The sequence below is a fragment of the Crocodylus siamensis genome, chromosome 3 (assembly GCF_052110815.1).
Source record: "Crocodylus siamensis isolate JL-2025a chromosome 3, ASM5211081v1, whole genome shotgun sequence".
Taxonomy (NCBI): domain Eukaryota; kingdom Metazoa; phylum Chordata; order Crocodylia; family Crocodylidae; genus Crocodylus; species Crocodylus siamensis.
The window spans coordinates 217,536,402-217,555,876 of NC_143397.1; the positions used below are offsets into that span (position 1 = coordinate 217,536,402).

General features: G+C 42.8%; 1 protein-coding gene across 1 annotated transcript in view; it reads right to left on the minus strand.

Moving 5' to 3' along the window:
- Positions 1–247: 247 nt before the first annotated feature.
- CDH17 (cadherin 17) overlaps positions 248–19,475 on the minus strand; it is a 45,965-nt gene continuing 26,737 nt past the window's right edge. Inside the window, exons 11-17 of the mRNA XM_090037356.1 lie at positions 16,132–16,323; positions 11,812–12,056; positions 9,288–9,418; positions 7,213–7,443; positions 5,840–5,956; positions 5,610–5,726; positions 248–1,756 (exon numbers count right to left, since the gene is read on the minus strand). Of these exons, the coding sequence (XP_089893482.1) occupies positions 1,644–1,756; positions 5,610–5,726; positions 5,840–5,956; positions 7,213–7,443; positions 9,288–9,418; positions 11,812–12,056; positions 16,132–16,323 (1,146 nt within the window). The 3' untranslated portion in view covers positions 248–1,643. The remainder of the gene's footprint in view (positions 1,757–5,609; positions 5,727–5,839; positions 5,957–7,212; positions 7,444–9,287; positions 9,419–11,811; positions 12,057–16,131; positions 16,324–19,475) is intronic.

The following is a 19,475-nucleotide window of genomic DNA, read 5'->3' on the forward strand; positions in this document are numbered from 1 at the left end:
TACTTACTTCCTACAAAAAAAATGTATTCAGAATAGGGGAGAGAACAGTTTTGAATGAAATTAAAGCAGTCAGAAGTTCTAACAAAATGGCACTTTTATTTCAAAACAGGGAATGTACAAAACTCTATTGGTACATACAGGTACAATGGATCTTGGCCTTTAGTTCCTACTGATTTATTTTATTTATGATGTATAAATATGTACAGTTCTGGACACTGACGTAATGTAATATCACAGTTTCTGAATATGGTTGGTTGATGTTCTCACACAAACAAAGACATTCCAGCAGATGAGATAACCCCACAAAAAAGCTTCTCCAACAGCTGTCTTCAACAGCTGGACAACAAGATGTGGTGAGACATCTAACAATTATACTGAATGGCTGAAGGCCAAAAGCAAAGTTTTTGCTGGCAACACTCTAGGAAACATATTTTAATCTAATGTTACCAAGAAAATGTTCTATTCCTTTCTTTCCAGCTTTGTAAATACTTATTATCCATTCTTGCATGAACTTGTTTTTGCTAACTCCTTTAAAAATATATGTTCCTTCAAATTCAGTGGAATATTTGTAAGTTTTTAGTCCTTTTGAAACAACCTTCTTCAATTTATTGCCAAATGATGCCCTACTATAAGCAAGCTTCTAAACAAAATACATTTTCTTTCCAGAGAATGCCTCAGGGGTCCAATGCAAGTCATCGCAGGCACAATAATATTCAGTAGCCCCCTGGAAAGATTTCAGTGTACAATTGCCAAATCTAGATCAAAACAGTTGTGAATTCACACTAACTTGTGAAAAGTTGCCATTCCAGATATCCTTTATGCAAAATATTGCATTAAACCCTAAAATAGCTAGCAGCAATAGTTTGCTGTTTCTTTTTTTATGGACCACCAACAAATCTGTTGAGAGAATATTCCATAGCTTTGCAGTATGCACAGGGCAAGCAATTATTTACAATATTCTACAAAGAAGATGATATCCCACTGTCTCATGTTCTTTATTGTTTTTAAAAAGTATTTATTAATGGTGGCAATGATGTCCACTTGATACAGACAGTGAAGGGAAAATTAAAACACCTTCTGCTTCACCAAATTTAAGCTTAAATATTGTTGGTATGTATTCACAAGCATAACATAAGCATGTATGCTGTGAGTCAGAGTATTTCTAGGCCAATTTTTGGGAGTAATTAAACTGATGATCATCAGATCCCTCCCACTCTGTGAGAGACTCCCAAGTCTAAGTTAGGACTTCATTTTCTTATACTCTGAATACATTGCTTGACATTCTGTTAGCCACTGTGAAGAGAGTTGTGGAAGAAGGTAGCCACTCTAAAATATAGACTGTTCATTGTTTTACGTTGGCATTTACCAGGATGTGCCATGCAAACAGAAATGTTTCTGTGCATAATTCTTTTCAAGCTCACGGCCTTTGGCATCACCATGTCTTATACCCCCTGGAAAGATTGGTATGTGTGTTAATAGTTACCCATGTACTTAACATATGGTTTTGCTTTTGTAAAACTGAATATTATTAACCAAGAAAGGAGGTGTGGTGGGGAGGAGGATTGGAGGAAAGTACATTTACCTGTGTCAGAAGTTTCTAAAAACACATTTATGCAAAAACTAGTTATAAAATGTATTTCCAGTTATGAAGTCAGTGGTATCACTTCAGGTGGACTTTTTGCATTCTGGTCCGCTTCTTTTCTTTCCTTCTTTTTCTTGCGGTTCAAGTGGAAGAATACAGCCCCTAAAATCCCACCTGGTCAAATAAAGGGAATATAAAACAATTCTTTAAAAGTGTTTAAGCAAAGATTTCTTATTTGAAAATTATACATAATATTCACACCACTGGAAAGAGCGGACTTCTGGGTGTTATCACAAAAGACTGGACTAGTAGTCTATCTCATTTGGCATCCTGTCTCTGATTGTGGTCAGTACCAGGTACTTCAAAGGAAGGTAGAAAAAATAACCTATTAGTGGGTAGTAATATAAAAACATGACTACAGGAAAATATTCTTCATTAATTCCCTTCAGTTAGGACTGTTTTATTCCATATATCGTGAAGGTCAGTATCCTTTATCACTTCTTTTATTCAGGCTAACATAACTGGAAAATCTCATTAGTTTCATATACTCATTTCAGTAACTGTCCTCTTGTTTCTATATTTTGATGAAGCTCAGAGGGGTGCCTGAGTTACCTTCTGTCTGCCATTTGTTACTGTGTACATCCACTCTATTCTGTACAGGTTCTCCTGTCACATTCATCTCCATAGTGCCTGAGTAGCTGCACCTTCAAGTAGTGCATTAAGCAATCTGATTAGCATTTTTCCCCATGGTGCTTGTTCATTTATCCTTTCCTTAAGAAGAGAAGGATGTACAGGGCACAGTTTTATTTTAATAGGATTTTTGGCCTACTTACTTGGCTTTTGTGTTTCTTAACTATGAATGTTACACATATGTATTATTAAAAAAAAGGTAAAAAATTATGCCTTGCCCTTGGAATAGAAGATGGCTAACTTTGTGAAGGGCTTTTTTTCCTGGTGCTTCATTCTACAATTTTGGGTACAGCCCTGAGAAAATGCTGTCTCTGCCATGTCAGCTCTTCTTAGTATCCATTCTGAACAGACCAGTCTCATTATCTTCCATTTCTCATCACACGGAAGTCTTTCCAGCCCTCTCATCCTTAACACTGCCCAGTAAGCCTGTGCAAATAAGGAAGTATTCGATTCAGATTCAGCCGATTCAGAGGATTGATTCGATATGGAGATTCAGATCACTGTTCTGAATCGATTCAGCTGAATCAGCTTTGGAAGATTTGGCACTGATTCAGAGAGATTCAGTGATTCAGCCATAGACTATAATGACTATAACATTGTCATTTTTTGGCAGATTTGGATGAAGACAGCAGAGATGGTATGAAGCCTAACAAGTTTGGGATGGTATGAAGCCATGCCTTCTGCTGGCATAAGCCTGCCAAGTTTCAAGCAGACAGATGCAGGGGTTTGGGGAAACTGCACCTCAAACTCCTGAAAGCAAAACTTGTGACATGTGTGACTTTGTGTGTGGTTTAAGTCACAGTGGGATGAAAATAGCAGGGATGGTAGCCTGTAATAGGGGGGCCTTCCTGGTGCCGGTTAAATCTCTGCCCACCCACCTGTTTCTGGGCCAGCCGCCCATCCCCCTTTTGCTCAAGCAGAAACAGCTCACAAAAGGGACAGAAAGGCTGCAGACAGAGGCTTATATACGGTTTCTACGTCTCTCCCCCAGAGCACTGATTGGAAGAGGACTCATTGGCCAGCTACAGATGACAGTCTTTCCCCCTCTACTTCCCCTTCCTCTTCTCAGTTTCTGTTCCCCTGAAAGACTGCCTTCTGAATCACCAAATCTCCAAACCTTTTTCTGAATCTTTTCCGAATCAATTTGGAGGGGGGTTTTTGGTTCCCAATTCAATTCAGATTTGGTGATTCGACTTCTGAATTGCGCCGAATCTTCTCCAAATTGAATCAGCGACTGAGGCTTCACACACCCATACTGCCCAGCTCTGAATCGCTACTAAATCTGCCTGAAAGGTCTTATTCCTGAGTCAGGGTGGAAAGTCCCTTTAGATGTGGCAGAGTAAAGGTTGTCACAGTCATTTCTTTAAAAAGTCAGGCTGAGTCATGTACAATTCTGTATAAAGCGATGAACTAGTTGCAGCTTTCATTGTGCTCCAGAATTTGGCCTCTTTAAAGCAGGCCAAAAAAGGCAGCAAAAAATATTTTCACTCATTTCTCAGGCGTGGCTTGCACTAGTGCTCTGTCTCTAGCTTGTGTTAAATGAGGAGTAAGAGGAAGGGAAGGGATTGCAGGGAAATGGGTCCTTTTTCAAAGATATGAACACAAAAGGTCTTGTGTCAGGATTTGCTCTCTGAGTTGCAGAGTCTGAACCTTGTCTTTTCAACTCTTAGTTTTGTTTGAATCAAACTTTTCCCCTGTCATCATCAAATGGCTGGTAAAAGTTCATAGGTAGTTTCTCTTTTTTTTTAGTGGTTTATATATTACATGGTAAACATCACTGTGGAATCCTGGCTTCCTTTTCCTAGTTTCAGGACTGAAGACTTGTTCTCTGGTGCTCATTCCTTTTTCTCTTCTTCATAGAACAGACACAATTGAAAAGCTTACATAAGTTCTTTGCTTTTAAGCCTCCTCTGAGTTTGTCTGACACTTTCAGATATGATGTCTGCATTTTATTTAGTTTCATCTCTTTGATTCCCTCCTGTCTCTAAATCTGAGTCACAATTTCCTAGTCTGTTTGGCTATAGTATCCAAAAATCACATTGGATTATGCTCTGGATTCTCTTGTTTATTTACTTAGTTGGGGGCTGGATCCCATCAGGAGGTCATCCTGACTACTTTTGTGCTTACATTTATTAAAAGAATACCCCAAATAATTGTCTTGTTTTGGAAAAAAGTATTAAACTGTTTGTCTAAGTTCCATCTGCTTATGCCAATCAGAATATCTTGTGCAATATAGTCTAACGATATAATCCTACTTTGTTCTTATAAATGCTGGTATCCCACAGTGCATAACACTTACAGCACTGGAAAAATGGCAAACCTAAGGAGTTAAAGAGGGTGAATAGACTGGGAGAGAGATAATAATCAAAAGCTTTCATATGGAAAAGTTATAGCAATTTACAGCACAGATCTAATGGGCTCCTTTAAGAAGGGATCAGAGAGACACACTGATACACAGTAGCCTATTTTACTGAGCATTAAAGCATCTCTGCAAAAACTGTGCTTATGCACTAATGAACAGTAAAATTAGGCTACAGTGCATTAAGCATCACTAAAAAAGTGTGCACTTTTGCTACTGTGCATTAAGGAAGCTAATGTGAATTTAGTTAGTACTTCACATTAGAGACACTAAATTTAATGCACAGTAGCAAAAGCGCGATAATGAATGTATAGATGCACCCAGAGAGACTAGCAAGTCATTTGGAGTAGCCACAGCAACAAGTCTACCTTTAGAAGAGAGGAGGCAATAGAGGCATAAGTGAAATTTCTTCCAAAGCATTAGTCATCTTCCTCTTCCTGTTTTTTATGCAGCTGGCAAACAGCAGAATTGCACAAGAAAGGATACCTTGATTAGTGGAACCATTAGAGACCACTAAAAAGGATAAAGTGTCATTAATAGCCCTGGAATGAAGATTTTACAAAGAATCAGATAGATTATAATGAGCCATGAAGTGAATTGACTCGGTCACTGCTGCCTGAAAATAAATAAATAAATGCTGCTGCCATTGCCATCACTCCCACTCCACTTTGGTTGGAGCAGGAATCAAAGTGGGGTGCAACTGCACCAATGGACCTCCCACCCTCCCCCCCAGTCCGCACCTGATGCCATAGGGTCTGTAGGGGGAGGGGCAGAAGAAATAGGTCAATCGGAAGAAGGGCCAAGGTGGGCCTATACTATCCAAGAAAGCTGCTGCTTGACCAAGTTTTGAGTAATCAGAGTAGTGAGAGCTGTTGTTCTCACTGATTCGTCAGCATTTGTAGCATCTGCTTATCCAAGGAGTGGAAGATTTTAGAACTGCAGGTAAAGAAAACATTCCAAAGAAAATGTTTAACCTACCAATGGTTATCGCTACTGCAAGAAGGATACCAACTGCCATGCCGACTGATGGTGACTGTTTATTGTATACTAATTCAATAAAACATGTCCTGGCATCTGTACACCTGCAGATGTTTACTGTGGGCAAAAGTATATCATAATATTAGTGAGATATTTTACCACCTCCATGTAAATATCTGTGAATATTACCATCATCCGAACTAATAGCACAAATTCTGTGTTTATTGTACCTTGGAGATTCAGGTTTCTTTCCAATGGTGGTTCTCCTTTGTCCTTAATTTTTAGTGTAATGTTATGCATTTTTGCCTCTAGATCAGAGCTCTTTGGGTAAAGGTCAACATGGGTACCTGTCAACATGAAATGGGACAGTCATATTAGAACAATAAGAAACTTCCACATGTGCACAGCTAAGCTAATCACCATCGCTCATGGTTCTACCTTACCCCTATAAATATCTTGGAGAGCTTATTGCGTTTACAAAACATCATTAGTAAGAGCATGTATGCATGCATGCACACAATACTTTCCCTGGAACTCCCTTCATAGGGTGCTGTAAATGGACCTTCTGGGGAGCAGCTCCAGACATAGGAAGCCCATCTACCTATCACCTGCACCTAGGCCATCTCTATAGGTTCCCCATTCGCAAGGGATATTTGGGATGGGCTAGAAGCAGGGCTCAGTCAGGCTGGAGTTGTGAGAGGTAAGGTGGAGGAAGCGAGTCATCTTAGGTGTTGTTACATGTGAACTATTCTGCCCTCTGCAAAACAATAAAGTAGCCTTCATAATACAGGCAGAGGGAAGTACATTCCTCTGGATCCACAATGCCCCTGAACAGAATCCTGGACTGCAGGTTTAGAAGGATGATCATTACCATCTGATGATCTAGTCTGACCTCTTGCATAACACAGGCCACAGAACCTGACCTAGCAACAGCAGACCACAGTCTATCTTGGGAAGTCGTTCTATACCAGTACAATCAATTACCATAGCAGATCTAACAAAACTGTTAGTATCCCCACATTACACCTTGTGATAACCAATGTAGCAGGCCTTCTTATAGAATACTTCTTGGGTCACCCCAGCAGCATTGACACCTCTTAGGTAAAGAAGCCATCACAAACATAACCACACCAACTATACTGTGGACTGAACCTCCATAGTCTGATTCTACCCATTGCCACACAAGGTCAGCATGGGAATGCAGTATTATAGGGACAATGTAATGCATCGTTTGTTGTGGCTACTCCATTACTTCAGTAATAGTGATTTTTTATACTTTTCTATATGCAAGTTGGTACCTATAACATTGAGGCACTTGTGTTTCTTCTCTCCCAAATTTCAATAAAGTCCTGGTTAGCTAACTAAGTTGATTTTGTCAATGTGGCAAAAATAACACAATTGCCTTCAACGACCTAAGTGTTAAAATAACCACATATTCAAATACCCATTATTTTCTCACATCCCTAATATTTTGTGTGAAATATTTAGCATAAGAATATAAGGATGAAAGAAGCATTTACTTCTTTTAAATATACAGAATATATGAAAAAAGCCCTATGTACATACAACATTTAACATATGTTTGAGACAAAGAAAAGCTTACCATTGATTCTAAAGATCCCCCAGTTCCTTTTTATATTTTCATCACCCCCAATAGAAAAAATGAACTCTGGATCATGTTCATCATCATCAGTAGCTTCAATTTGTGCATGTTCTCTTCCACTGAGTGGATGGCAGAAGAATAGAGAATAATTCTTAGCTAAGCGGGGAGCATTATCATTCACGTCTCTTATGTGTAGTATGAAGATCGCTGTGGAGCTCTGAGATTCTTTACCTATAGAATTCAAGACAGCGTGAGTTATTCTTCAGAGCTTTGACTTCAGTCACAGTGAATCAGAGTTTTGGAGCTATAGCATCTTGAAGGTGGAGGTTAGTTGTTGTGCTAGAGAGTTCCTGTCTTCAGAACAGAAGCTATGTCCAAGGGCGCACTAAATGGCTAGTAGCAGTTCCTTCTGTTTTAACATGTGGTTTGGGTACCTTCCACTGCTTGGCATTCTAGAGTGCTAACTGGCAGAAAAGGAAATGCAGTGCATATTGTCCCCAAGGTCCCTGAGTCTTTCCCTTCTTTTAGGGAAATATTTTGGTTAATCCTTCCAAGAGTAGGCTAATGGCAGGACCTCTCTTGCCATCAGCATAAGAACTCAGCCAGGTGCCTGGACCAGCTGCCACACACAGGGCAAGCCTCACCTTGCTTCAAGATCAACTACCAGTTGCTGCAATCACAACCCAAATACCATTTTTTCACCCCCTATCCCTATTTGCACCCAGAGCTTTTGGCTCTACTGCTCTGCCCTAATTGTACCACTGCCTCTCTCTTCCTCTGTACATCCCTGAAAGAGCAATCATAGTGTAGCTTTTCATCCAAGATGACATTAGATTGCCCTGGCGTGTGCTGAAAGCAGTGGAAGCTATTGGACTTTCAACTTGAACACAACCTTAATTGAGGCTTCAGATGATCATGTAGTTTAAGTGGCAAAATGAAATCTTCAAAAATGATTGCTTAAAACCCAGCAGCAACTCGATCTGAGGTTTTCATTCTGTTTAACATTGTTCTAGTTTATTGTAATGAACTAGAATGCTGCACAGGGTTGTGTGGAGCTCCTACACACCTAATTCTACCAACCTTTCACTCCCTAAGTACCTTTCACTGGGAGGGATCTCTAAAAACTTTACTAAAGCTACTACTGTGGCTCCATTTTTAACTTTTTACAGACAAGAAAATGGTCAGATAGGCAAAGGAACTTGCCTATGGCCACTGCAAGTCAATGACAGAGTTAGGGATGAATTCAGGTCTCATGTCTTGAAGCTGTCTGGTAGCTGCAGGTGTGAGGAGTATTCTCCCAATATTTTAGAGCAGGGGTGTCAAAGATCAGACCTGTAGGCTAGATCCGGCTTGCAGATTCAAGTAATTTAAGCTACAGGACTCCTGGAAGGGCCAGCAACTCCAGGGTATGGAGTCCTGCTAGCAACATTTTGGCCGGAGTGCGGCTAATGATGGCTGAGTTAATTTCTGCAGTTCCCTGTTCCAACATAGTAGCTCAGGCACCCATGGTGGTTAATGTCACCACCATTTACATGGCTGCTGGAACAGTGATGGGTCCAGATCCAGCCTGTGAGTTTCCTTGTGTCCCATGAGGAGCTCCAAAACTTGGATCTGGTCTAGGGGCCAAACAAATTTGATACCCTATTTTAGACAACAGTTGCATCTACTAAAAAATTTTTAAATCCTACCTGCACTGACCTTTGAGAATATATAGAATAGCAGAGGTCAAAAGGAAGGCAGAATTTTCCCTAAAATTATTTGCTACAGGAAAAAACCAACAATATTATAACGATATAATGTATACCAGTGTAATCTTTGAAGAAATATCTCTTCTGTTAAATTAAATCAATTGCATGCGGTAGTTAATCTCACTGCAGCTGTTTCAGTCCACAAATTTCAATGTACAGAAAGTAATTCCTTTGGTAATATATTCTCTCAAGAGTAAACAGCAAGATGTATCAAAAATAATTTAAGACAATACAGATGTTATAGTTGTGTCAGATATAGTTCTGGTTTCCTATATCAGCTCTGCATATAGTTTTGGAAGCCATATATGTAGGACTTTGATTACTTACTGGTCTGTATTGCAGTGACCTCTACTCTGTATGCACGTTCTTGTTCTCGATCCAAATGTGAAGCAGTATATATGTCTCCAGAGATTTCATCAATTCGTAGCCACTTCCTGTTATTGTTCTTTAAGGTATATCTTCACAAAGAACAGACAATACAGATATTCTATTCAAAACCATATATTGTTGATAAAGCAAATGCCTTCTCTTTGGATAAAAATAAAAATATCTCCACCAATGTAAACATTATTGAGCATTGAAGATAAACCAATTGCTGTAGCACCCAGAGAAGTGAGCTAGTTCCACCAGAGATAGAGAGAGAAAGCAAGAGACACAACGGGCCTTCACGAGACTCCCACAATCTGCCAACAGCACCCTGTGTATAACATAATTATATTGCCAAGCAAAGGTTAATACACATTCAAATACGGTAATGTGCATTAAGCGTCACTTAAAACCATGCTTTTTAGTTAACATGCATTAAACAAGCTAATGCACATTTTCCTAGTACCACGCTGTAGCAGGAGTCTTACTTTCGGAGCCTCTCTGGACGTGGGACTCCGCCCTCCTGCAATGGGCCAACCACCTGCTTACTCTCACCTGCCACGCCTTGATCTTACTTGTGACTGATAGATGATCTGAATCAGCAGGAGGCTGCCCGTTTATATACGCCCCGATGACAGGGGGCGCTGTCTGCTGCTCCTTTTCTTCCCCTACACCGCAGCCCATGCCTCACGGATGTTGTTGGCCTGACCTAACATGGGCCATGTTCCTAAGTCTCAGCCCTTCTTTCATTCTCGGGGATCCTTGCTGCCCCTCCTCACTCTCGGGCTCCTTGCCGCCCCCTACCTTGGGACTTCTTGCTGCCCCCTGGCTCTGAGGCTCCTCGCTGCCCCCTTCAGCTCCAGGGTCTCTCGTCCTCCAGACTCCGGGCTCCTCACTGCCCCCTTTTTACTCCGGGGCACCTTGCTGCCCCCTAGCTCGGGGCTTCTTGCTGCCCCCTCGCTCAGGGTTCCTGGCTTCCCCCTCACTCAGGGCAGCCTAACTGAGCCAATGTGCCCCTACACAAAACTGCACCCCCTTCGGCGCCAGGAGAGCCCCGCTATCGTAGGGCTCCCATGAGGCCTCCTCCAACCCCTTATAGCCTCACCCAGTCCTCTGGTTAACCATAACTAAACAGAACCATAAGCCAATCGGCTGTAACACAACAACAAGCCCGCTGGCTATAACATACAATCCAGTCCCACCTGTCTCTCCTGCCAAGCCTCCCAGCCAGGGTCTTTCTACCCTGCAACATGATGCAGCTACTCCATCGGTCGGTCTGCTCAACTCAGCTCGGCTCCACTGCAGAGCTCCTGCTTCTCCGGCTGCCAGAAGGGGACTGCCCTCCTGGCCTTCTGCCTGGGCTTAAGAAGGGCTAAGCTCCACCCCTTCCTGGCTCTAGGTTTTCCCTGGTTCCTAGGGCAACCGGTGACTGGCAGTTGCGCTTCTCCCTTCCCACCACTAGGAGTCTCTCCCGAGCCATTTCTGCTCTCAGTCGCAGGGCACCTGAGAGCTCTGCGACACACACAATGGAGCCATTTGTATACATCCTTGCACTGCAGCACCAGGTTCTTTTAAAAGTGCCCAGCACTACAGCACATGCATTTATACAAACAGCAAAATGCATAACTGCACAGAGAAAATGGCAGCAGTGCACTTTTGAACTAAAACGCTTCAAAGGTGTTTTAGTTCAAAAGTGTGCCACCACTATTTTCTGCAGCACATAGCAGCTCAAAAATATATGTATATAAATCCCTGGAGGTACTAGATTTAATGTGCATTAACTAAAGCTCATTAATGCACATGTAGACACACCCACAGAGACTTAAGCTTTGAGAATTAAACAAGAAATAAAAGATTAATTTTAAAAACATTGAATGTAATACTAAACACGGACTTTACATGAATTAGTCTTCAGTTAGTTTATGGGTATGTTACAGTGAATAAAAAGCATCAAAAAACTCCTTTATTGATAGGAAAGCATTATTGGCTGTGGCCTATTTATATTCTCCATCAACTCTGTGCACAATACATTCACTAGTTAAACCCACTTGAAACTGCAAATCCTGGAAACAATGATTGTTTTCAACTCAGTAATGCCTTTCTTTCTAGAGATTTGCTGTGGCCTGTATTTCATACACCACCACAAGTCCCACTAATTATTCTAAATGCAACATAAAACAAGAAAGTAGATACAGAAACACTGCTGGAAACGATCACATACTACAACAGAATCACACCCAACTCTTTTCACTGCATTATTTCCCACTGTCAAATTTAATGTATACATGCATTTGAAAAAAGCTTTGTATTTTCCTTGTATTCCAGAAGTTTGGATGGGTCCTGTTCTAAACAGATGTATTGTTGTTCCTAACCCTAGTATTTATAACTGGGTGTTCACAAGCTGGAGTAATGAAGCTAGCAGCTGATGTAAGAATCCACTAAATACTATGAACTATAAATAAAGAGAAGACACTATTTTTTTTACCTTATTTCATCCCCCTCGGGATCATATGCCTTTGCTTTCATTACCAAAGTGTTTACAGGAGTATCTTCATATACAGCTGTTATATAAGTGAGCTGGCTGAAAACTGGTGGTTCATTCACATCAGTCACAATAACTCTGAAATAGGTAGTGGAGTTTGACTGATACTGTACTCCAGACACCAGAGGTTCAGGGTTTGTGGCCTTGATCGTAAGGTCATACACTGGAGATTTTTCAAAATCGAGAGCCTGAATAAATGGGGAAAGGTTGCAACATTAATAACATATTAATTAATAATAGAATGGTAACATTTACATTATAATATTCATAATATATTTATATCCTTTTTTTAAATGGGGTGCTGCTAAAAGTCCTGGAGGGGTCCCTTGAGTCTGAAAAGATTGAAAGCCCCTGGGCTACACGGTGGAAGCCTTCCTTGATAAACAACAATTCCAATAAAGGTTGTAACTGCTTTCCCAAATTTAGCGTTTTCCCAAATGTTAGCATCTTATTTATACCAGTATTATTTGCTACAGGCAACGAAGTCCTGGCTCAAAACTGGTTAAAAACACTTACATGATTAGTAAGTAGGGCTGTCAAATGATTAAAAAATTTGATTGTGATTAGTTGCACAATTAAAAAATTAGTCGTAATTAATTGCAATTTTAATCACACAGCTAAAAAACTCAAAAGTATGCACAGAAAAACTCAGTTATGCAAAATTATGCAGGTACTTTGTATGGTTGAGGGGTAGGGATAGGGTGTATGTGGGGGAGTTGGTATTTGTGAAGATGTGGGGGGCTGTGGGTGTGTATGGGGTGTTTGGAGCCTGAGGAGGGGGGTTCCTGCATACCCTGTCAGGATGTGGGATAATGAGGGTCAGGAGTGAGGGGCAGCCATAGGGCTGGGGGGGCTGTGGCTTGGGAGTGAGGGGCAAATAGGCAAACACACACATACACACACACCTGCCCAGCAGCTAAGTGTGGGGGGGGAGAGGAGGAGGGGGAGGGAAGGGATGGGGGTGGTCAGATCGAGGTCCCTATGCTGAGGGAGTGGGGCAGAGGCAAAGGCAGGGGGTGGGGTGAATGAGGCCCCATGGCCAGGGTGGGTCATGGGATGGAGCCACAGCCCATCCAGGGGCATGGAGGGGGCCACTCCCACTGCTGGGCATGCCCCCGGGGAAGACATAGGGGGCACGTGCCACCCATATTTGTGCACAGGGTACATACAGGCTGTGGGCCTGGGGCTATGCATCTTGCTATCATTGTCCCAGGAACCACGTGATGCCATGCTGTGCCTCCCACTGCCAAGCAGGCAAGGGACACGACACAGCCAGTGTGCAGCTCCCAGGGCAAAGGCAGTGGGGCACAGAGCCCCAGCCTGCAGTAGCAGCCCACCTCCACCCTGCGCACAAATCCAGGGGCACGTGCCCCTTATGCCTCCCCTGGGAGTGTGCACAGCAGCGGGAGCCCTCCCCCACATCCAACCTAGTCCCTGCCCCACTCCCTCCCTCACTATGGGGGCCTTGATCTGTTGTCCCCCCCACCCCTTTCCTCCCCATGCCCCTTCCCCTTCACAGACTTGCCTGCTGGGCGCTGCTCATACACTGCTGAGCTGCGTTCCTGGCCACCTGCAGGCTGCAGCTGCTCATCTGTGCATGTGTGCGCCCCTCCCCACCTGCTGTAGCTAACTGGAGCCCACGCCTGGGCTGCCCTGCAGTTTTCTGCACTGCCACCGCTGCCCCACAGGATAGCTTGGAAGTAGCAGTGACAGTAGAGGAGCAGAGCCTGGGTGCAGGCTCCAAAACCACGTGCATGATTAAAGCATTAAAAAATTAACACAAACAACAATTAACACGTTAATTGTGCACATTAATCATAATTAATTAACAGCCCTATTTGTAAGGGGGAAAAAAATCTAGTAATTATTTCCTTATAAAACAATACTGAAATCCATAGAATCAGAATCATAAAAAATTATGGTTGCAAGGGACCTCAGGAGGTCATGTAGTCCAACCCTCTGTTCAAAGCAGGACCATCCCCAACCTGATCATCCCAACCAAGGCTTTGTCTACCTGGCTCTTAAAAACCTCTAAGAACAGAGATTCCACAACCTCTCTGTGTAGTCTGTTCCAGCGCTTTACTATTCACTTGGTGAGAAAGTTTTTCCTAATTTTCCTTCCTAATTTTCCTAGTTTTTCCTTAAACTTCCTTTGCTACAACTTGAGACCTTTGCTCCCTATTTTATTATCTGCCACTACTAAGAACAGAAACATGATAATCCAAAATGATGATATTCAAGCAGATTGCACATGCAGATGACTGACCGTATCCCAGATGGCTGCAGGTAAGGCCAATGATAAAATATATTTTATTTTTCTGATGATGAATAATAGCTTTTTTAGATCTATAAATTCAGCTGCCTTTGAAAAAGTTAACTGCAAAGGAAAAATGCCTACATGTTTGAAACTCTTAGCAAAAATTATAAGTTTTTCTGATATTAAATTAAAAGCAGCCAGAATGCATTGAACACCACAGAAAACCATAAGAATCTAAGTTTCCTACACATGCCTTTCCCATTATGTGATATACCGGATCTGATACACCGAGTGCCCTTATGTCAACTATGCGGATGAAACTAAATGGCAACTGCACCAGAACAAACTCTCACAAAAAAAAAATATAAAAGATGGAAAACCACTAGAAGCACTTTTCTCACAGAACAACCACTGCCTCTGATCTCACTATCCTCACGCTCAATTGAAATCCATCTAACACCTTTAAAAGGTGAACTTCAGAACAAAAATTCATAAGCTGGCTGGATACTAAACACAATATAAGTTTCAATCCACACAATATTTCATCCAACTCCTATATTCTTCCTACACAAGGAAGAATAGAAAGACCTTCCTCCCTTTTGACAGTTATCAGCTATCACTTAGCAGCTTCTTTTCTGCTATCCCTGAGAATTTCTCTCAGGCCCTGCCCTCTGTTGTTTTTTCACTGTGCTGTGCCTGGCTTCTTGCTATCAGAGACGCAACAGAAATGTTTTGCATTCAGAAGTTTATCAAACTTTATTCCAAGTACATAGTCGGTCCAATAAAAGATACCACTCTAAGGGATTCTTGCCTCCTGCATAATTTCTGGACCATCACAGCTACAACATCACTCTTACACTGCTGGAACACTATGTACTGATTTCTTCTTTCAGTGAAGAGTACTTTGGCTTTCTCTCAGTTAAGAAACAAACTTCAGTAGAAACTCTTCAGTAGAAACAAACTTCCACTCACAAGACATTACTATTCCACAGTGAAAGTCATGAAGGATTGAATGCTCAACCACTTTATAGTTCCATCCCTGAGACAGGTGTCTTGCCTAATAGCAGATTACAAACAACTGTCCTGGAGACTTCATTTTCCAGTGGCCCTAAGAAATAACACAGCATATAATACAATGATTTCATGGAATACAAATATCTACTGCATAATATGCTGTCATATATTTTGTGATATATTCTGAAGAAACTGAAAAGTTTCAGTGAGGGACATATATATATATATATATATACACACATTTACATATATATACACATATACATATACATATATATACATACATATATACATATATATATATACACACATATATATGTAAATTCTCCTGACACCAGGGAATTCCACATGAGGAATTCCACAACTGAATTCTACTACAGCCACAAACTTGATATTCTAGCAAAGATTACAGTGTACATTTTATGTATCTAGCATTTGACTTAGTGGAAGAAAGATGGATGGTTGGTATAATATTTGATATAATCATGATAAAAGACATTAATATTATAGTGGACAGATAAGATGTCCTTTCAGGTATATACCAGCTAGAAATACAGCACTACTGCTGTGTAGGTTTCAACAAATTATCACTACCATGTTTATAGTAAAAAACAAAAGGCTTCGATACACTTTAGAATTAAAACATTTTCTGCTCTGCTACAGCCATTTTGTAAAGTGTTATAGCCATTCGGACTTGAATTACAAATTTTTGTTACATACTACATTTCATGATTTTTTTTTTTTTCATTTTCCTGGGCACATGTAGTTTAACTATCAATTCTGAAGCTACTGTAATGAAAAAGTTTCTTCCAGTTCAACATTACATGTCAAAGTCTCTGCCTTACGAGGAAGGGGGGCAAATTTTAAACAGTGATCCAGCCATTGAATACCCAGACCTTGTTTAATATGTTGTAGAACAACAACAGAAAAGAGTAAGGAAAAAAAGTGTTTGTGCAGCTAAAACTTGGATATAAAGTGGTCCATTTATTCACCTTTTGAATCTTGATGAATCCTCTATTTGTTTTGGGGTCTGTCTCTATGAAAAAAAAATTTCCTGGGTCCCCCTCTTCAATCTGGTAAATGATTTGAGAGCTTCCCGTGAATGGCTCATCTACATCAGTAGCTTGAATTTCTTGTATTACATTTCCTATTGGAGTATCTTCTGGAATAGTCACATTACCATACTGAGGAGAAAAGATCATTAAAGCATAAGACACTAGGAATCATATAAAGAAATGAACTTCAGTGCTACAAGCAGCTAGTGACCCACAAACAGAAACCCTGTGGACAATTATCTCCATTTCAGAAAGACATAAGGGGTGTCTTTATGCATGCTCTGGGATTGCGGGGGGAGGAGGGCGGCATTTTATTTAGAGGGGCTCTAAGAGCCCCTCTAATTAAAGCTCCTGCAATGTCTCATGAATTCAGCATCCCATGCTTCAAAACAGCAGTGGGGGCACTTTAACTAAAGCTCATTCAACAAACTTTAGTTAACGCACAGGGATGCTGAGTACATGAGATGTGGAAGCTGCTGAAGTGCACTAATTAGCATGCTCCAGCAGACTTGATTAATTGAGTCTTAATCTGACATGCTGTAATAACAGTGTGTCAGAGCAGTGTCCTTGCACATCTACAGGCATGCAGTGAAATTAAGGGATAATCACACCTTCCTCCTTGTTTTTCTGCATGGTCTGATCCAGCAGATTTCTTCTAAGAATGCCTACTGGATTGAGACAGGCAAGGTCATACCTATTTTGTGATTCCCAAAGGGGCTTAATCACAAGGTCAGCACCTAGATGTTGGTCAAAGGGATCAAAGGGAGCAGGAAGGCGCAAAAGCCCCCACAGCTCACCAAAAGCATCTGGGAATGTCTCCTAGCTAAAAGGGAGGTATACACCCAATGGAAGGGAGGGGCCATCACCAAGGAGGATTATACAGCAGTTGCTCAGGGATACATGGGGGCAGTCAGGAAGGCCAAGGCGGAGATGGAACTGGGACTAGCTTCCCAGATCAAGGATAACAAGAAGTCCTTATTTAAATACATAAGGGGCAAAAAGAAGGTACCGGGTAATGTGGTGCCCCTGCAAGACACACTAAGAAATTTGGTTGTCACACCAGATGACAAACCTAACCTATTTAATGACTTCTCTGCCTCCATTTCCTGAGCAGGGACCAGATCAGCCCCCCCAATGGGCCCCCTTCAGGCCCCAGGGGAGGTGCACCTAGGCCAAGGCTCAGGGAGAATCTAGTCAGGGAACCTCTGGAGGGACTGGATGTATTTAAATCAGCTGGTCCAGACGATCTCCACCCCAGAGTGCTGCGGGAATTAGCTAAGGTCATTGCGGGACCCCTGGCACGGCTTTACAAGCACTTGTAGTGCTCTGGTGTGGTGCCAGGGGACTGGAAGAGGCCCAGTGTGGTTCCCATCTTCAAAACAGGGAGGAAGGAGGACCCAGGGAACTATAGGCTTACTTCGATCCTGGGCAAGCTTTTTGAGAAAATTATTCTGGCACATGTCCACGAGGGACCAGCAGGGGAGATTATGCTTGGGGGCAACCAACACGGGTTCATTAGAAGCAGGTCCTGTCAGACCAACCTGGTGGCCTTCTACAACCAGGTCACCAAATCCTTAGATGAAGGGGTAGCAGTGGACATAGTCTTCCTGGACTTTTGGAAGGCCTTCGACACTGTCTCTCACCCTGTTCTCATTAAGAAACAGGGGGACTGTGGTGTCGACACCTACTCAGTCAACTGGGTCACCAACAGGTTGGAGGGCCACACCCAGAGAGTGGTGGTTTCATAGTTTCATAGTTTCATAGTTTGTAGGGTCGGAAGGGACCTGAGCAGATCATCTAATCCGACCCCTGCCATGGCAGGAAAGAATACTGGAGTCAAATGACCCCAGCAAGATGTTCATCTAACCGCCTCTGAAAAACCCCCAGGGTAAGAGCCTGCACCACTTCTCTTGGAAGTTGGTTCCAGACCCTAGCCGCCCTGACCGTGAAGTAGCGCCTCCTGATGTCTAACCTAAACCTACCCTCTGCCAGCTTGTGACCGTTATTCCTGGTCACTCCTGGCGGTGCTCTGGGGAACAGTGACTCCCCCAATGCCTGCTGATCCCCCCTGACTAGTTTATAACAGGCCACTAGATCCCCCCTCAGCCCTCTCTTCTGCAGGCTGAACAGGTTCAGGTCCCACAGCCTCTCCTCATAGGGCCTGCCCTGTAGTCCCCTGATCATATGAGTGGCCCTCCTCTGGACCCTCTCCATGCTGTCGACATCCCTCTTGAAGTGTGGCGTCCAGAACTGGATGCAATACTCCAGCTGCGGCCTGACCAGTGCCGCATAGAGGGGGAGGATCACCTCTTTGGACCTGCTCGAGATGCATCTGTGCATGCATGCCAAGGTACGGTTGGCCTTCCTAACTGGCTCTCCACACTGCTGGCCCATGTTCCTCTTGGAGTCAATGATGACCCCAAGATCCTTTTTCACCTCTGTTCTGACAAGAGGGGAGTTCCCTAACCTGTAGGTATGGTGCCGGTTGTTCCTCCCGAGGTGCATCACCTTGCACTTGTCTGTGTTGAAGCCCATCCTATTCTCGTCTGCCCACTCTTGTAACCTGTCTAGGTCTGATTGTAGCCTGTTGCATCCTTCCAGTGTGCCCACATCCTCCCACATCTTAGTGTCATCAGCAAATTTGAACAGGGTGCTTTTTACCCCCTCGTCCAAATCACTGATAAAGATGTTGAACAGTGCGGGCCCAAGGACCCAGCCCTGCAGAACCCCACTGCCCGCGTCCTTCCAGGTTGAGAAGGAGCCATCCACTACCACCCTCTGGGTGCGGCCGTCCAGCCAGTTGGCGACCCATTTGACTGTGTAGGTGTCTACGCCACAGCCCCCCAGTTTCTTAATGAGAACGGGGTGAGAGACAGTGTCAAAAGCCTTCCACAAGTCCAGGAAGACTATATCCACTGCTACCCCTGCATCTAATGATCTGGTGATCTGATCGTAAAAGGCCACCAGGTTGGTCTGACAGGACCTGCCACTGATAAACCCGTGCTGGTTGCCCCTAAGCATGCAGTCCCCTGCTGGCCCCTCCTGGATGTGTGCCAGCATAATTTTCTCGAACAGCTTGCCTAGGATCGAGGAAAAACTAACTGGCCTATAGTTTCCCGGGTCTTCCTTCCTGCCTTTTTTGAAGATGGGGACCACCTTGGCCCTCTTCCAGTCCTCCGGTACTTCACCAGAGCACCACAAGTGCTCGTAAAGCCATGCCAGGGGACTTGCAATGACCTCGGCCAGTTCCTTTAGCACTCTAGGGTGGAGATCATCCAGAC